Genomic DNA, 12614 nt, shown 5'->3' with positions numbered 1-12614 from the left:
AAGGATCCAGGAAATAGAGAAGAGGGGAAATAGGGTTGTAAAGGCTGGGGCAGCAAACCAGTGGTAGCCTAAGTGGCAGAAGGATAAATAAGGAAACCTGCCTGGCGTGCTCTGGTCCATGGGGTCACAAAGAGTCGGACACGACTAAACGACAACAAGAAAGTACCTAGGGATGAGATGAACCCTAACCTTGAAAGGGGAAGAGCTCAGCAGGTAGCTCTGAACATAAGCGACTGACTGGGGCTCTGAAGTAAGATAGGAATCTTCACACTTAGTTTTTCAAGTCAAGTAATCTTTAATTTGAAAATATTTCATATAACATTGGTTTTCACTAAGTAATAATCATGTTTACACTGTGACATCATGAGTCTCGTCACAGGTAGTACCACTACATATTGCAGCTTGGAACAATTAATTTCCATCAATGGTCCTGGTGAGCTCAATGTGACTTACTCCCAGGGAAATGCGTATAGAGTTACACATTTGTTAATCTCCCTCTTTTTCATCCTCACCCATTTCTGAATCTTTATTTGGAAGAATGACTACTTTGTCGTTATACATAGGGTTGTCAATGCTACCACTGATTTCTTGCGGTCTGCCTCTTCTTTTGTAGAAAACATAGGCTGCTACACCCACACCAATGAGGAGGAGGAAGATAATCGGGAGAACCGCCTTCAGAACTCTGCCATGTGTTGATGCCAGACTGTCTTCTTGCTCTACCAATGAGGAAAAAATGTATATCATACACACAGAGAGAGCAGTAACTACTTTATACTATAACCAATGGCTATCTCATTGTATGACTAAGAAAGACAGCTGGATGGTATTTAGGGATAAGGGATAAATTAATGTCAAACCCACCAAATCCACACTTTCTAAAACAATATGAAAACTGAAAAACAGCCATCTTTTAAAAATTTCAGCTGCCTGAAATTTGTAATCCAGTTATCCTGTGAAGTAATATGTTCAAAAATGCATATACTGGAGTAAGGAGTACAGATATTAGTTAAAATAACATACAAAAATGCATTGTATTTAGCGAAATTGTTTTGTAAAAATGTTTATATTGGGGGAAATTGCACACAAACATGTTTTTGCTCAGAAAAAAAATCACACTAAAATGATGTTGAATTTTCAGAACCCCGTGAATGCAAATGGGTGGGGGAATGATGAGAAATGAATTTAAGATAGAAAAATGAGAAGCTGAAAGAAACCAAACCCAACAGAGTCACACATCCTGGTGTTGTTTGCTTCACCTAAGCATAGTCTGCTGTGAGCTTACAAACCAAGGAAATGGCCATCTGACGGGACGAGGGGCAGGAGGGAAGAAGATGCAAAAGCTGAACTGATGTGGAATCAGAACCTGTGTGTGTATGAGAGCTGCTCTGATTCTCCTTGAAGTAGAAAAAGAAAGGCCCTTTTTAAAGAAAGAGTTTTGGCAGGTTCTGAAGGAATCCAACCCAAAAGACGTTGGATATTTCAGTGCAGCTGAACAATTCCCAAATGTCAAGGCAATTTGCACTACAACTTTAACAGGATACCATTGTTTTATGGATATGCAGATGAGAGAGGAACTTACCCTCTCCCCCCGCCCCACTTTTCACATGCGACATTATTGAATTTTCCATTAAATCAAGATCTCTCTCCCATCCTCCACCTCTCCTGCTTCATAGTATCTGTTCTTCACCAGAAAAGAGTTGCCATCCTTTCTTCCCCAGTAGAGCCAGCAGAACCAGTTTGTGCCCGCATATCTGGTAGAAATTACCCTGAGAGAAAATTCTGCTGTTGATTTTTGCCTGCCATCCTGCTACGAAAGACATGACTGCTACCGGTTGGGATGGGAGTGGCAGCCCTCCAAGCAAAATGACATAATAGTAGTGTAACAACTCAGAATCATGGTGCTCAACATGCCCACCATTCTGAGTAAAGACTTGATCTTGATCAGAGAGGTTGTTGCGGCCTCAGTTGCACCATTTATGAGACTTCCATGGTTTAGAATAAGGTTACCAGAATTTTTTTCAATGAATCCGGGGACACTTTTCAACTTCAATGGATTTTGTATGAGGACTGATTTGTAAATCTGGGGACTGTTCCCTGGAAACGGGGATATCTGGTAACCCTAATTTAGAAGACCCTCAAATGTGGGGCCATGGTTCGTTCATTGCAGATCTCACTACTGGCTGTGACTTTAGACTAAATTTTGTCCTATGTGCCGGGCCTTTCTTGTCATTTCTTTCGCAGGCCTTACAAGTTTTGCAGCACATATTAAGCTTCATTCTCATTACAAATGGGGAGCAAAGAGTGAGAGCTGAGCTGTGGTAGGGGAAATGACCTGATGTCTGCAAGGTCTTTGCAGTGTCCACCTGAATGTCAGCCTGCATTCGTTCCTCTGGCCCCATTAATCTGGATTTACTCTTTTTGATAGAAAATCTTATAAATCTTTTAAACCCACCTGCTGTTGCCAATGGTAGATGCTTAACACTTTAACTTAGTTATTTTAATAAGAGTCTTACCAGGCATTTTTGAAGGAGTTGTCATCTCTTCAATAACTATAAAATAAAAGATATGCTTACTGTGTAAATTATAGATATCACAGCATAATACAAAACCAAAAGGCAGGCATGATTCTTTACTAGTGCTCATTACCAATCCTGACATTTCAATACAAAACTTGACTATTTAAAAATATAAAACAAGCATTGAATCTGAAATGTTTAGTGCATTCACCAAATCCCTGTGATAGCAACATCAAGTATAGTGACCTCAACTTTAAACCTGTCAGTGTGGAAACTATTAAATTATATTCCCTCTTGAAGAAAAGGACTGATTTATAAAAAACATTATGAATTATAAAAACTCCACAGTTCTAGGGACTGTAAATGATAAAGGGGGAGAACATTTATTATTAGGTATTTATCAAATGTTAATAATCTTATTATATAAATAAAGACAGGCTATCATATTATTAGCAGCAAAAAATAAATACGCTTCACCTTTGGTTCTGTCATCACTTCTGCCATTTATTATTATGGTGTCAACAACTGGAAGCATCAGTAAGGTCTGCCAGAAGCTGGACAGGCAGTAGGAAGTGACAAAGAGCAGTAAAGACAAAAAGCAGAGCCTCCATTTGATGAAAAGTGGCTTATGCGACATAAAGGATGGTAGACAGTATATCTATGGAGAGATTGCCACAAAGAATGCTGAGAACTTGCTAGTAAGGATAGCTCGGGGGGGGGGGAGTTTGTTGTTAAAATGCCAAGATAGGAAAAAGTCCTAAGCAGTAGCTCTACTCATCATTAAACTACTATATTGAATCAGAATTATTGGTAAATTAAGTCTAATAACCATTTAAGACTTACTTTTGTTTCTTTTACATATATATCCCTTGTCATAGCTGCACCCTCCCCTGAACCACTTCCCATTTTGGCTGTTCATGAAAACGCATCTCTCATTTTTAAAACGGTATGACTCAGGATCAGCTGTGGGCGTTTCATTGTCCCAATTGACAAAATCCAGTGCAGTGTTATCTTGCCATAGCCATTCTCCTATTTATTAAAATAAATAAATTACATAATGGAATGGAAAACAGTAGAATAATAAGTGTAAGACAATATCAACAAAAACAACAATGTTAGCAGTAGTAGTAGTAGTTTGTACCCCTCCTATCTAACTGGGTTCCCCCAGTCACTCTGGGCGGCTTGTAACAAATTATAAAAACACAGTGAGACATCAAACATTAAAAACCGTTAAAATACAGAGCTGCCTTCAGATATGAAAATATGTTTTAAAACTAAACTGACTGCTTTGCCTCTCAAACGTTTGCAGTTTTGAAAATGTGCAAGCTACCACCATTCTCATATCAGAACACTGAATGCACTAATGATCTCAGTGATTTTTGGCAGCATTAACCCAACCCCAATGCAGCGGTGTAGCTATCCGCTTGGGTGCCTGGTGCGGCGCACATGTCCTGCAGCCGGGGGCAGAGTGAGCTGCCATGGGGGCGGGGCAAGCCAAGGGAGGGCGGCTGCGTGGAGCCTCTCTGCAGCCTCCCACTCAGCTTTAGGGTGGCAGAGGCAGTGGGCAGACGCAAGCCCTGCACTGCTCAAAAAAGCAGTGCAGAGCTTTCAGGCAGTCCACCCGCCACCTCCCCATAGCTGTCAACGTTTTCCTTTTTTTTAAGGGAAATCCCCTTATTCCAAATAGGATACCTCTCAAGAAAAGGGAAAAGTTGACAGCTATGCACCTCCCCCTCAGGAAATACGCGTGGTTCAGGCATGCTGCAGGCCCTATGCATGCTCCTCTAATGGCTAGGATGGAGGCTTCATGATTATGTAGCCCAATCTCTAATTTAATTGTGAATCTAGGAAGCAGAAGTTTGGAAACTAAATTAGAAATCAGAAAAATCTACCCTAGGGGTTTTAAGGGAATCCATGAATTAAGTTTGTAATATGTACAATTTATTAGTGATGTCTACAGCTTTTTATATTGTAGGCTCTCATCCTGCCCTAATAGTCTTCAAAGGAGCAGGAACCAGGACTCCTGAGGAAGAGAGTTGGGGTTCCTTAAGGACAGCAGCAGCTTTGGAGACAGGAAAGGCAGTCTCAGGGTGGTTGGGTGCTGCATTAAGCTCAAAAGTTTGTAATGCTCTGCATAGTAAATACAATAAATGCAAATCTTGGAATAAGTCATGTGAAAGCTTGGTGTGGAGTATGATAACTATCACGCCATTCATTCTAATCTTGGTCTAATCTAGCAAATGGGTCTGAAACATCTGAAGGTGCCTGTCTAGAGGCAGAAGGAATCCTTTCAGGTGCTTGCCTCTGGCTATTCTTAACAGGGGGTCTAGGTTAAAAAGGAGATGACGTTTGAAGTCCAGAAAGGACTTCAGCAGAGATATGGGACAATAATTCCTGTTTGATTTAGTTCAGCATGTCTTCTGAGAGATAGTAAAGGTAAAGGGACCCCTGACCATTAGGTCCAGTCATGACCGACTCTGGGGTTGCACACTCATCTCGCTCTATAGGCCGAGGGAGCCGACGTTTGTCCACAGACAGCTTCCGGGTCATGTGGCCAGCATGACTAAGCTGCTTCTGGCAAACCAGAGCAGCGCACAGAAACGCCGTTTACCTTCCCGCCAGAGCAGTACCTATTTATCTACTTTGCACTTTGAGGTGCTTTCGAACTGCTAGATTGGCAGGAGCAGGGACCAAGCAACGGGAGCTCACCCCGTCACGGGGATTCGAACTGCCAACCTTCTGATCGGCAAGTCCTAGCTCTGTGGTTTAACCCACAGCGCCACCCGCACCCCCTTCTGAGAGATAACAGCCTAAACCAAGTTTTATAAGGAGCACTTAAAGGAGCTGGGTGAAGGAATGATCGCCGGGTGTGGAGCACACTTCCATCCTCAGACAAACCGCAGCTGTCTAAACATCATGCCCTCTATCTAACCTTTTACTTTCTTAGTAGTCTGCCGTGCGTTGTCTGCGACCTTTGTCTCCTTCGTCATACATTGTTCAAGGGGAAAGTGACATGGTGGAAACCGTTGCCAAAATAACTTTGTACTACCCCTCAATCTCGGGATTGGAAGATGTGTAAAGGTCACAGTCCAAAATTTATCTGACTGGTTTTGTATTGTGCTAATAAAAAGAGCCTCGGCAGAGCTAGCTGGCAGCTTGCTTATGCACAGCTCACCTACATTACCAACTCCTGCCTCATGTCCTTCACTTCAGCTGGGTATGTTTATATTCCCAATATGCCCAGAGGGACATCTGGGGCAGATAGAGCAATAATCAAACTAAAAGGGATGTGATTAGGGACAGGGCTTAAAGATTTGAAAGGAGGTTTGCTTCCTTTATTACCATTTACTATCTAGTTGAAATTCTTGTTGTTTGCTATCCTTTAGACGCTCAAAGAACTTGACCAAGAAGACCTCTTTGGCATCTTTTTTGGGTAAATTGATTTTTTTGCCACATTTTATGTAGTTGCCCCCTTTCACATATAACCCTTTTATTATTCTCAGTGGAGTTTGGTTGGATGCAGGTATTTGAATTTCCAGACAGCTCTCTTCCATGGCTTGTGATAGGAGATGAGTAAAGAATGGGGGGGGGGGACCAAATCATTTCAATTTTCAGGGGGCAATAAGATAGTGCACATGCCATGAAAGAACTCACAGAAAATTGGTGAATTTACTGAATGCATGCCAAGCAGACTCATAATTACAAGGTGATGTGAATTTGCTAGTACCATTTGCTTGTGCTAACAGTTATTCCTGCTGAGCTCTTTTACTTCCAAAAACCAAAATGAAAATGAAATGCCATATGTTTGAACATATTTTTGCATTAATAATATATTATACATTAAATATTGAATGTTAAACAGTTACCATCGTTATTTCTGAGCATTCCGATCCAATACTCATCACGAGATAAATGTTGAGCGTGATCCATCAAAAAATGCAGTTCAGCTAAATCTACTATCGAAGTCAAGGTGGCACCTAAGATACAGAAGAGGAGTAAAGTTAGCTCTTTAAAACATTGTCTTCCCCTTGAAAAATATGAGACTGCCTAACAGAGTATGACCATTGATTCATTGTGCAGTACTGGCAACAATATAAGGTTCTGGATACCTTACAGAAAGTGTATATCTTTTTCTTTCAAATGATTGTAATTGCTATCCTATTGCATAATGTTTTTGTAGAAAAGAATCATTGTAACCTAGCTCCTTTCCCCAATAATAATAGTTCAGAAAAACATTTAAGGACACTGTATTTCACTGCGTAATGGTCACATTTTTGGTGCCGTTTTTTCCCCGTTCCAAAAGGGTGTGTGTGCAACTATTACACAGGGAAATACAAAAGTGTGACCATTACGCGAAGGAAAAAATGGGGACAACAGCAGGTGGATCTGAGGAGAGCAGGGCCGATGGCATGGGGAGAGCGAGCATGAGCTGGAGACAAAATAACTGTTGCTATCGGGACCATGGGGAGAGAAAACACTTACAGAAAAAGACACTAGCATACCTTTCTGTAAAAATGAAGCCCCTCCTTGTGAATATAATAAATAATAATTATAGTAATAATAATAATAATAATAATAATAATAATAATACCCTGCCCATCTGGCAGGGCCTCCCCAGCCACTCTGGGCATATGTTACATTGCCCACCCTACTGATGTGCAGCAGCATCCCTCATCTATCAGAATCTCTATGGTGAATAATAGTCACCGCTCTATACTTTGAATTGCAAGACCAGAACAGCCATTCAAATTTAGACAGGAAGTGCCAGTAAGGAACGCCATGGGAGCAGCAAATGAGTGGTGACAGCAGTGCCTGTGGCCGGGCCTGCCGGTGCCCGCCGTATCTCCCCTCAGCCCACGTGTCCCAGCCATCCCCAGCATCGGTTCCCACTGAAACAGTGATTAAAAAGCAGCAGGAGGAAGGTGGGAAGAAACATTCCCACTTGCTCCACTCCCGCTAGGAGCTCATGGCCAAGCTGGCGAGGTATGAGGGGAACAGGGGTGGCGGCAGCTGGAGGAGGAAAGGAAGAGGCCTGAGGCCTAGAGGAGCCTCAGAAGTAGTTACCCAGCGATTATTATGCAAGGAATGCTCTGGGACCATTTTTCGGGTCCAGAAAAAGGGATGCGACTATTATGCGGTGGTGACCATTATGTGGTGAAATGCGGTAATACTATCAAACATTTCTCTCATCTTATCTCACTATACATGATAAAGCTATTTTAGCCATCTCACCCTTTGCTTTTTCCTCTAAGACTAATTACAGTCGTTAACAGTCGTCAACAGGTTTACCACACCTATCAGCCAACCACCCATTCCCACCACCCTTCTGAGTCATACCCCTCCCCTCCCTCTCACTATATATAAGGGTCTGGTGACTTCTGTTTCAGTGTATCTGAAGAGTGCGTACACACAAAAGCTCATACCAATAACAAACTTAGTTGGTCTCTAAGGTGCTACTGGAAGGATTTTTATTTTATTTAAAATAAATGTCATTTTTGCAAGTTAGATGGTTCACAAATCCTGAACTCCAATACTTAAAACATATTTCACTCTGTATTTCTAACTGCACATAAAAGGAAAATAGCCACACAGTTCTTTAGTGTCAGCCCATTAACTGTATATGTTTGGTAATTTATTACATTTTCATCATACATTACCTCCAATGAGAGTTTACGATGAGACGCTGGGCTCATCATGTTTCCCAATTTATCCTTGCAACTGAGATATACTAAGCTGAAAGGCCCATGGTAATCTAGTGAGCTTTCTGGGTGAGCAGGAATTTGAGCTTCTGCTTCTCTTGTCAAAGTCCAGGGCTAAAATCCCATATCTACATAGGCATCTATAAGTGCCATTGAACTCAATGGGACTTACTTCTGGAGAGAAGTATAGGAGAGAACTGCAGTGCAGGTAATCACCATACCACACTGGCTTTCCGTACTAACTAGAATGGAAAATTCATGTTGTGATCTAATTCAAAATGATACTCACCTAACGCAGCACATTTGAAGAAAGCTGTTGGCCATTCATACCAACCAGAGAAGAACTGATAGCAATGAGCCCGAAAAGGTACCCAAGCTTTCCCATCTTCTTTTGATGTAGGGCATCTTCCTGGGAGCTGTGGCTCCTCAGTTGGGATTGTACCTATTATGGAGAACATATTTTTCTTTCAAAAAAAAGAACAGGCATCTTAGAAATCTATAAACACTAGTGATGTGCATAAGGTTCAGAGAAATCATGAATCATGAAGCAAAGCACGATATCTCAGAGAGATCAAGGTATTTAGCGTAAAAACCCCTGGACTAATTGGTTTATAATTTGGCAGACTTTATCCATGCTCTTACTATGCTGGCAAATGTCAGCCACTACTGTCATTTTTAAAATTCAGAACAGTGAACAGAAATGAAGGTAGGGGGAAGAGAACTTCACCCCTCAAGCTGAATTGGACAGTCAGGGAATTGGCCTGAGCAGAATCAGGTGATTTTACAAAGCAACACCTAGAATCTGAAATACACACCCACATGGTGGGTGTGGGTGTGGGTGTGGAGAAATAATGAGACACTTAGCCTCAATCTGGATGAAGATGGTTACTGTGGTCAGAATTGTATATTCTGAAAGTAGAATAAATTTGTTTAACAAGGCTCTGTTCACCATTTGATCAGTCAGCACGGTTTAGTAGAACACAATTTTGTTGTATCCTTAGTGGCAAGCCATATCCTTAAGCATGTGGTTAGAAAATCTGCTTCAGTATCAATCTCATTCAATGGGATTGAATAAGCATCAATGAAAATTATTTATAAGATTGTTGTTGTTGTTTTTTTCTACCCTTCCTCTCACAAGAGGGTAGGGCAGCTAATTACAAAGGTACAGCAGTAAAAAAACTCAAGGAGAAAGACCATTTGGTAAGGGGGATTTCAAAGCAGGAAAAAGATCCCCTACTTCGTTACTCCTCCTTCCTTTGGAAGCTAGTTGCAGTACCTGAGGCTCAATTACTTATTGTAGCCTCCGTTCTATTTTTGTTTGTTTATTATTCTAACCTGATGGATTAAATAGTAACTTTTTACTCATTTATTCCTTACAAAATAGTCAAAAGTGCCAAGAGCACAGTACTGTTCTCAAATGGAGACTTTATTGGAGTTAGAAAGTAATGTTCCACATGAAAACAGATACTTCCTTTGCTTACCAGTATACTGCTCACAGGCAGAAAAGTAGGTTTCATTGCAAGCTCCTGTTTTCCAATGACCCTCAAGGTCCATGAAGACACAGGCTGTTTTCTGCGTTGGTTCTTCAGGTGCCCAATTAGTATATGCCAATCTCCGCTTGTTTATCCATGTGTAGTGCCCACCAGTCTAAAATCCAAATGCACATGGAACAATACATGCTGGTTTAGAAAAATCTTTGTTTCCCACAACATGAATTCTGCATCATTTATTTTCCCCTTTCATTTCACTTGCACATACACTCAATATAATCAGAGAATTGCATAGAGTTGGAAGAGGCCCAATGGCTCAGCTAGCCCAACCCCTGCAATGCAGAAATCACAGCTGATTTCTCCTCCCCTCCAAGGCAAGAAAACAAGCTTGCCCCACCCTTTCCGTGTGACAGCCCTTTGGATATCTGAAGCTGGCTATCATATCACCTCTCAGTCTTCTCTCCTCCAGGCTAAACATACCCAGCTCTCTAAATTGTTTCTCATAAGATATGGTTCCAGGCCCTTGATCCTCTTGGTCACCCTCCTCTGCACATGTTCCAGCTTGTCAATATCCTTCTTAAACTGTGGTGTTATTCCATCACTGGTATCCCACCTGAATTGATTTCCACATAAGAGCCTCAAACTTGGCTTGGTTGGCCAAGTTCTTACCATATTGCTGTTTAGACCAATCCACACAGGCTCTCCATATTTCAACACCCACAGCCATAGGAATGATTGAATGTAGGGATTCCAAATGCTGGCAAGCTCTGAGTGTTCTGAATTACATTTTTCCCTGGCCTCTTCCCAAGTCATTTTGGGAGCAATGAAAGAGTAGCTGCTATTCCCAAAAGGGATATGGCGAAAGGCTGGAGCCATTGTTTTGGGCTGTGATAATGCAGGATCTATAGGAAAGCAATCAAGAGAAAAGACAAAGTCCAGATTAGACTTTATATGTTACAAATATTTTATTTCACTGGATACTGAAATTTTGTAATATTGTTATCACATACATTTTAATATCTCAAAGTTACTAAAAATTGGCAATGAAACATTTAAAAACCTTGAAAATCAACATTTTAAATGTCAACAAAAACATTCTAGTTCTAGTTCAAGATGACACAGATAAGGCATCAAAATATATTTCCTTTATAGTCTCAATAGAAGCAAACCAAATTCCCAACATGTAGTCAACAGGCCCCTTTGAAACACATTCATTTCTTCACAGAGACTTCAAGAAACTATTCTTCAGTTAGCTTCCTATAATAATTCAGGGTGGGTTCAAGAAATACACTTAGGAGGACAGCTGTACACATGGAGTTCTGTTCTTCTGGTCAAATGAACTTGCACAGATTATGGAAGAATCCTGTCATGTTGAATATGGTTAGATATTATGACACAGAAATAGAACTCAACTTATGTCTCTTTCAGTCCTATTTCAGGGGTGAAAAGCCAAGTTATATCTCAGCAGGTGCACATCTGAGGCTCTCTCTCATAAGAGTTCATTTCTATGCACCTATAAGATATAGTTGTCACAACTGCACTTTTTCTTTATACGGCTCAGTGTTGAATCTCTAATACAAAGACAGGTGGCCATCTAATTTTTATTTATGAACAAAATGATATGACATAGAAAACTGCCTTTGGTCTCCATAAGTCAATCTGATTTACATATTATTTTAATAATAATAAATTTTTATTTATATCCCGCCCTCCCCAGCTGAAGCCGGGCTAAGGGCGGCTAACAACAATAAAATAGTGCAACATTCTAAAAACATTTCATTATAAAAATTAATGAAAATCAAATTGATGGCAACCATTAAGCTAAAGTTCTGTGAAGATTGCCAAAGGAGGAGTCAGGCTGCGCCCTGACCAAAGGCCTGGTGGAACAGCTCTGTCTTGCAGGTCCTGTGGAAAGATGTCAAGTCCTGAAGGGCCCTTGTCTCTTGTGACAGGGCCAGCCTAACCTCTCTGTGGCCTGGGACCTTCAGGATGTTTTTATTTGAAGACCGTAAGTTCCTCTGTGGGACATACCAGGAGAGGCGGTCCCGTAGGTACGAGGGTCCTAAGCCGTATAGCGTTTTAAAGGTTAAAACCAGCACCTTAAACCTGATCCTGTACTCCACCGGGAGCCAGTGCAGCTGGTATAGCACTGGGTGAATTTTCTGTTACTTTTCTTCTAAAAACATACCAGTGTTTCTTTGGCAGATTTCCCACTTACCTTAAGTCCCCTGGGGGTGATGGTTTGTGGCCTGGGGCGACCACAGCTGAGCTGGGCACCTTCTTCCTGTCCCGCACATCCGTTGGGGGACAAAATCCTCCTCCTGTGGTCATGCGAGTTGGTGGGAGCCTGTCTGTTTAATGGGACTATGACAGGCAGGCTAGTGGGTATGGCCATGTCATTCATAAAGGGGCGCCACAATTGTGGTTCCTGGCTTGTTTGCCACTAGATCCCGCACCCTTATTCCCTAGGTATCAGCCTCCGGTCCTGCCTGGATGTAAGTGGGCAGGCCATGCTCAAGATCCAGCTATGGATATTCTCCATCATTCTATTTGGCGCTACGTAGGAATTTTTATTGCTGATGAACTGGGCCGTCTAGAGGTTTCTGCCTAACTCGTGGCAGTGGTCACCAACTGTCACAACTTTATGGTGGGTAAAGCATTGGGTTGGATCCTTAGCCTGGCGGGGGCAGTGTTGGGGATCCCACACCCTCCTGCTAAAAAGATTTGGTACCCCAATAAAGGGGGGATGGTGGCCAGATGGGGGCTGATGGGCCATGACACCTGTCCCGAGTGGTGGGGCTGATGGATCACTCTGTTTGATGTACTGTACATCATAGGGCAGGCACCCCAAAACTCGACCCTCCAAATGTTTTGGGACTACAATCCCCATTATCCCTAGCTAACAGGAC

The 12614-nt window shown here is 41.8% G+C and overlaps 1 protein-coding gene across 1 annotated transcript in view; it reads right to left on the bottom strand.

Moving 5' to 3' along the window:
• Positions 1-275: 275 nt before the first annotated feature.
• Positions 276-12614, bottom strand: part of LOC310660735 (macrophage mannose receptor 1-like) — a 51639-nt gene continuing 39300 nt past the window's right edge. The window contains exons 24-30 of the mRNA XM_083405705.1: positions 10375-10607; positions 9697-9862; positions 8505-8657; positions 6383-6493; positions 3360-3545; positions 2514-2549; positions 276-716 (exon numbers count right to left, since the gene is read on the bottom strand). Coding sequence (XP_083261831.1) covers positions 487-716; positions 2514-2549; positions 3360-3545; positions 6383-6493; positions 8505-8657; positions 9697-9862; positions 10375-10607 — 1115 coding nt within the window. The 3' untranslated portion in view covers positions 276-486. The remainder of the gene's footprint in view (positions 717-2513; positions 2550-3359; positions 3546-6382; positions 6494-8504; positions 8658-9696; positions 9863-10374; positions 10608-12614) is intronic.

The sequence above is a fragment of the Podarcis tiliguerta genome (assembly GCF_965153285.1).
Source record: "Podarcis tiliguerta genome assembly, chromosome: 12".
Classification (NCBI taxonomy): Eukaryota; Metazoa; Chordata; class Lepidosauria; order Squamata; family Lacertidae; genus Podarcis; species Podarcis tiliguerta.
This window is presented reverse-complemented; position numbering and strand designations above follow the sequence as displayed.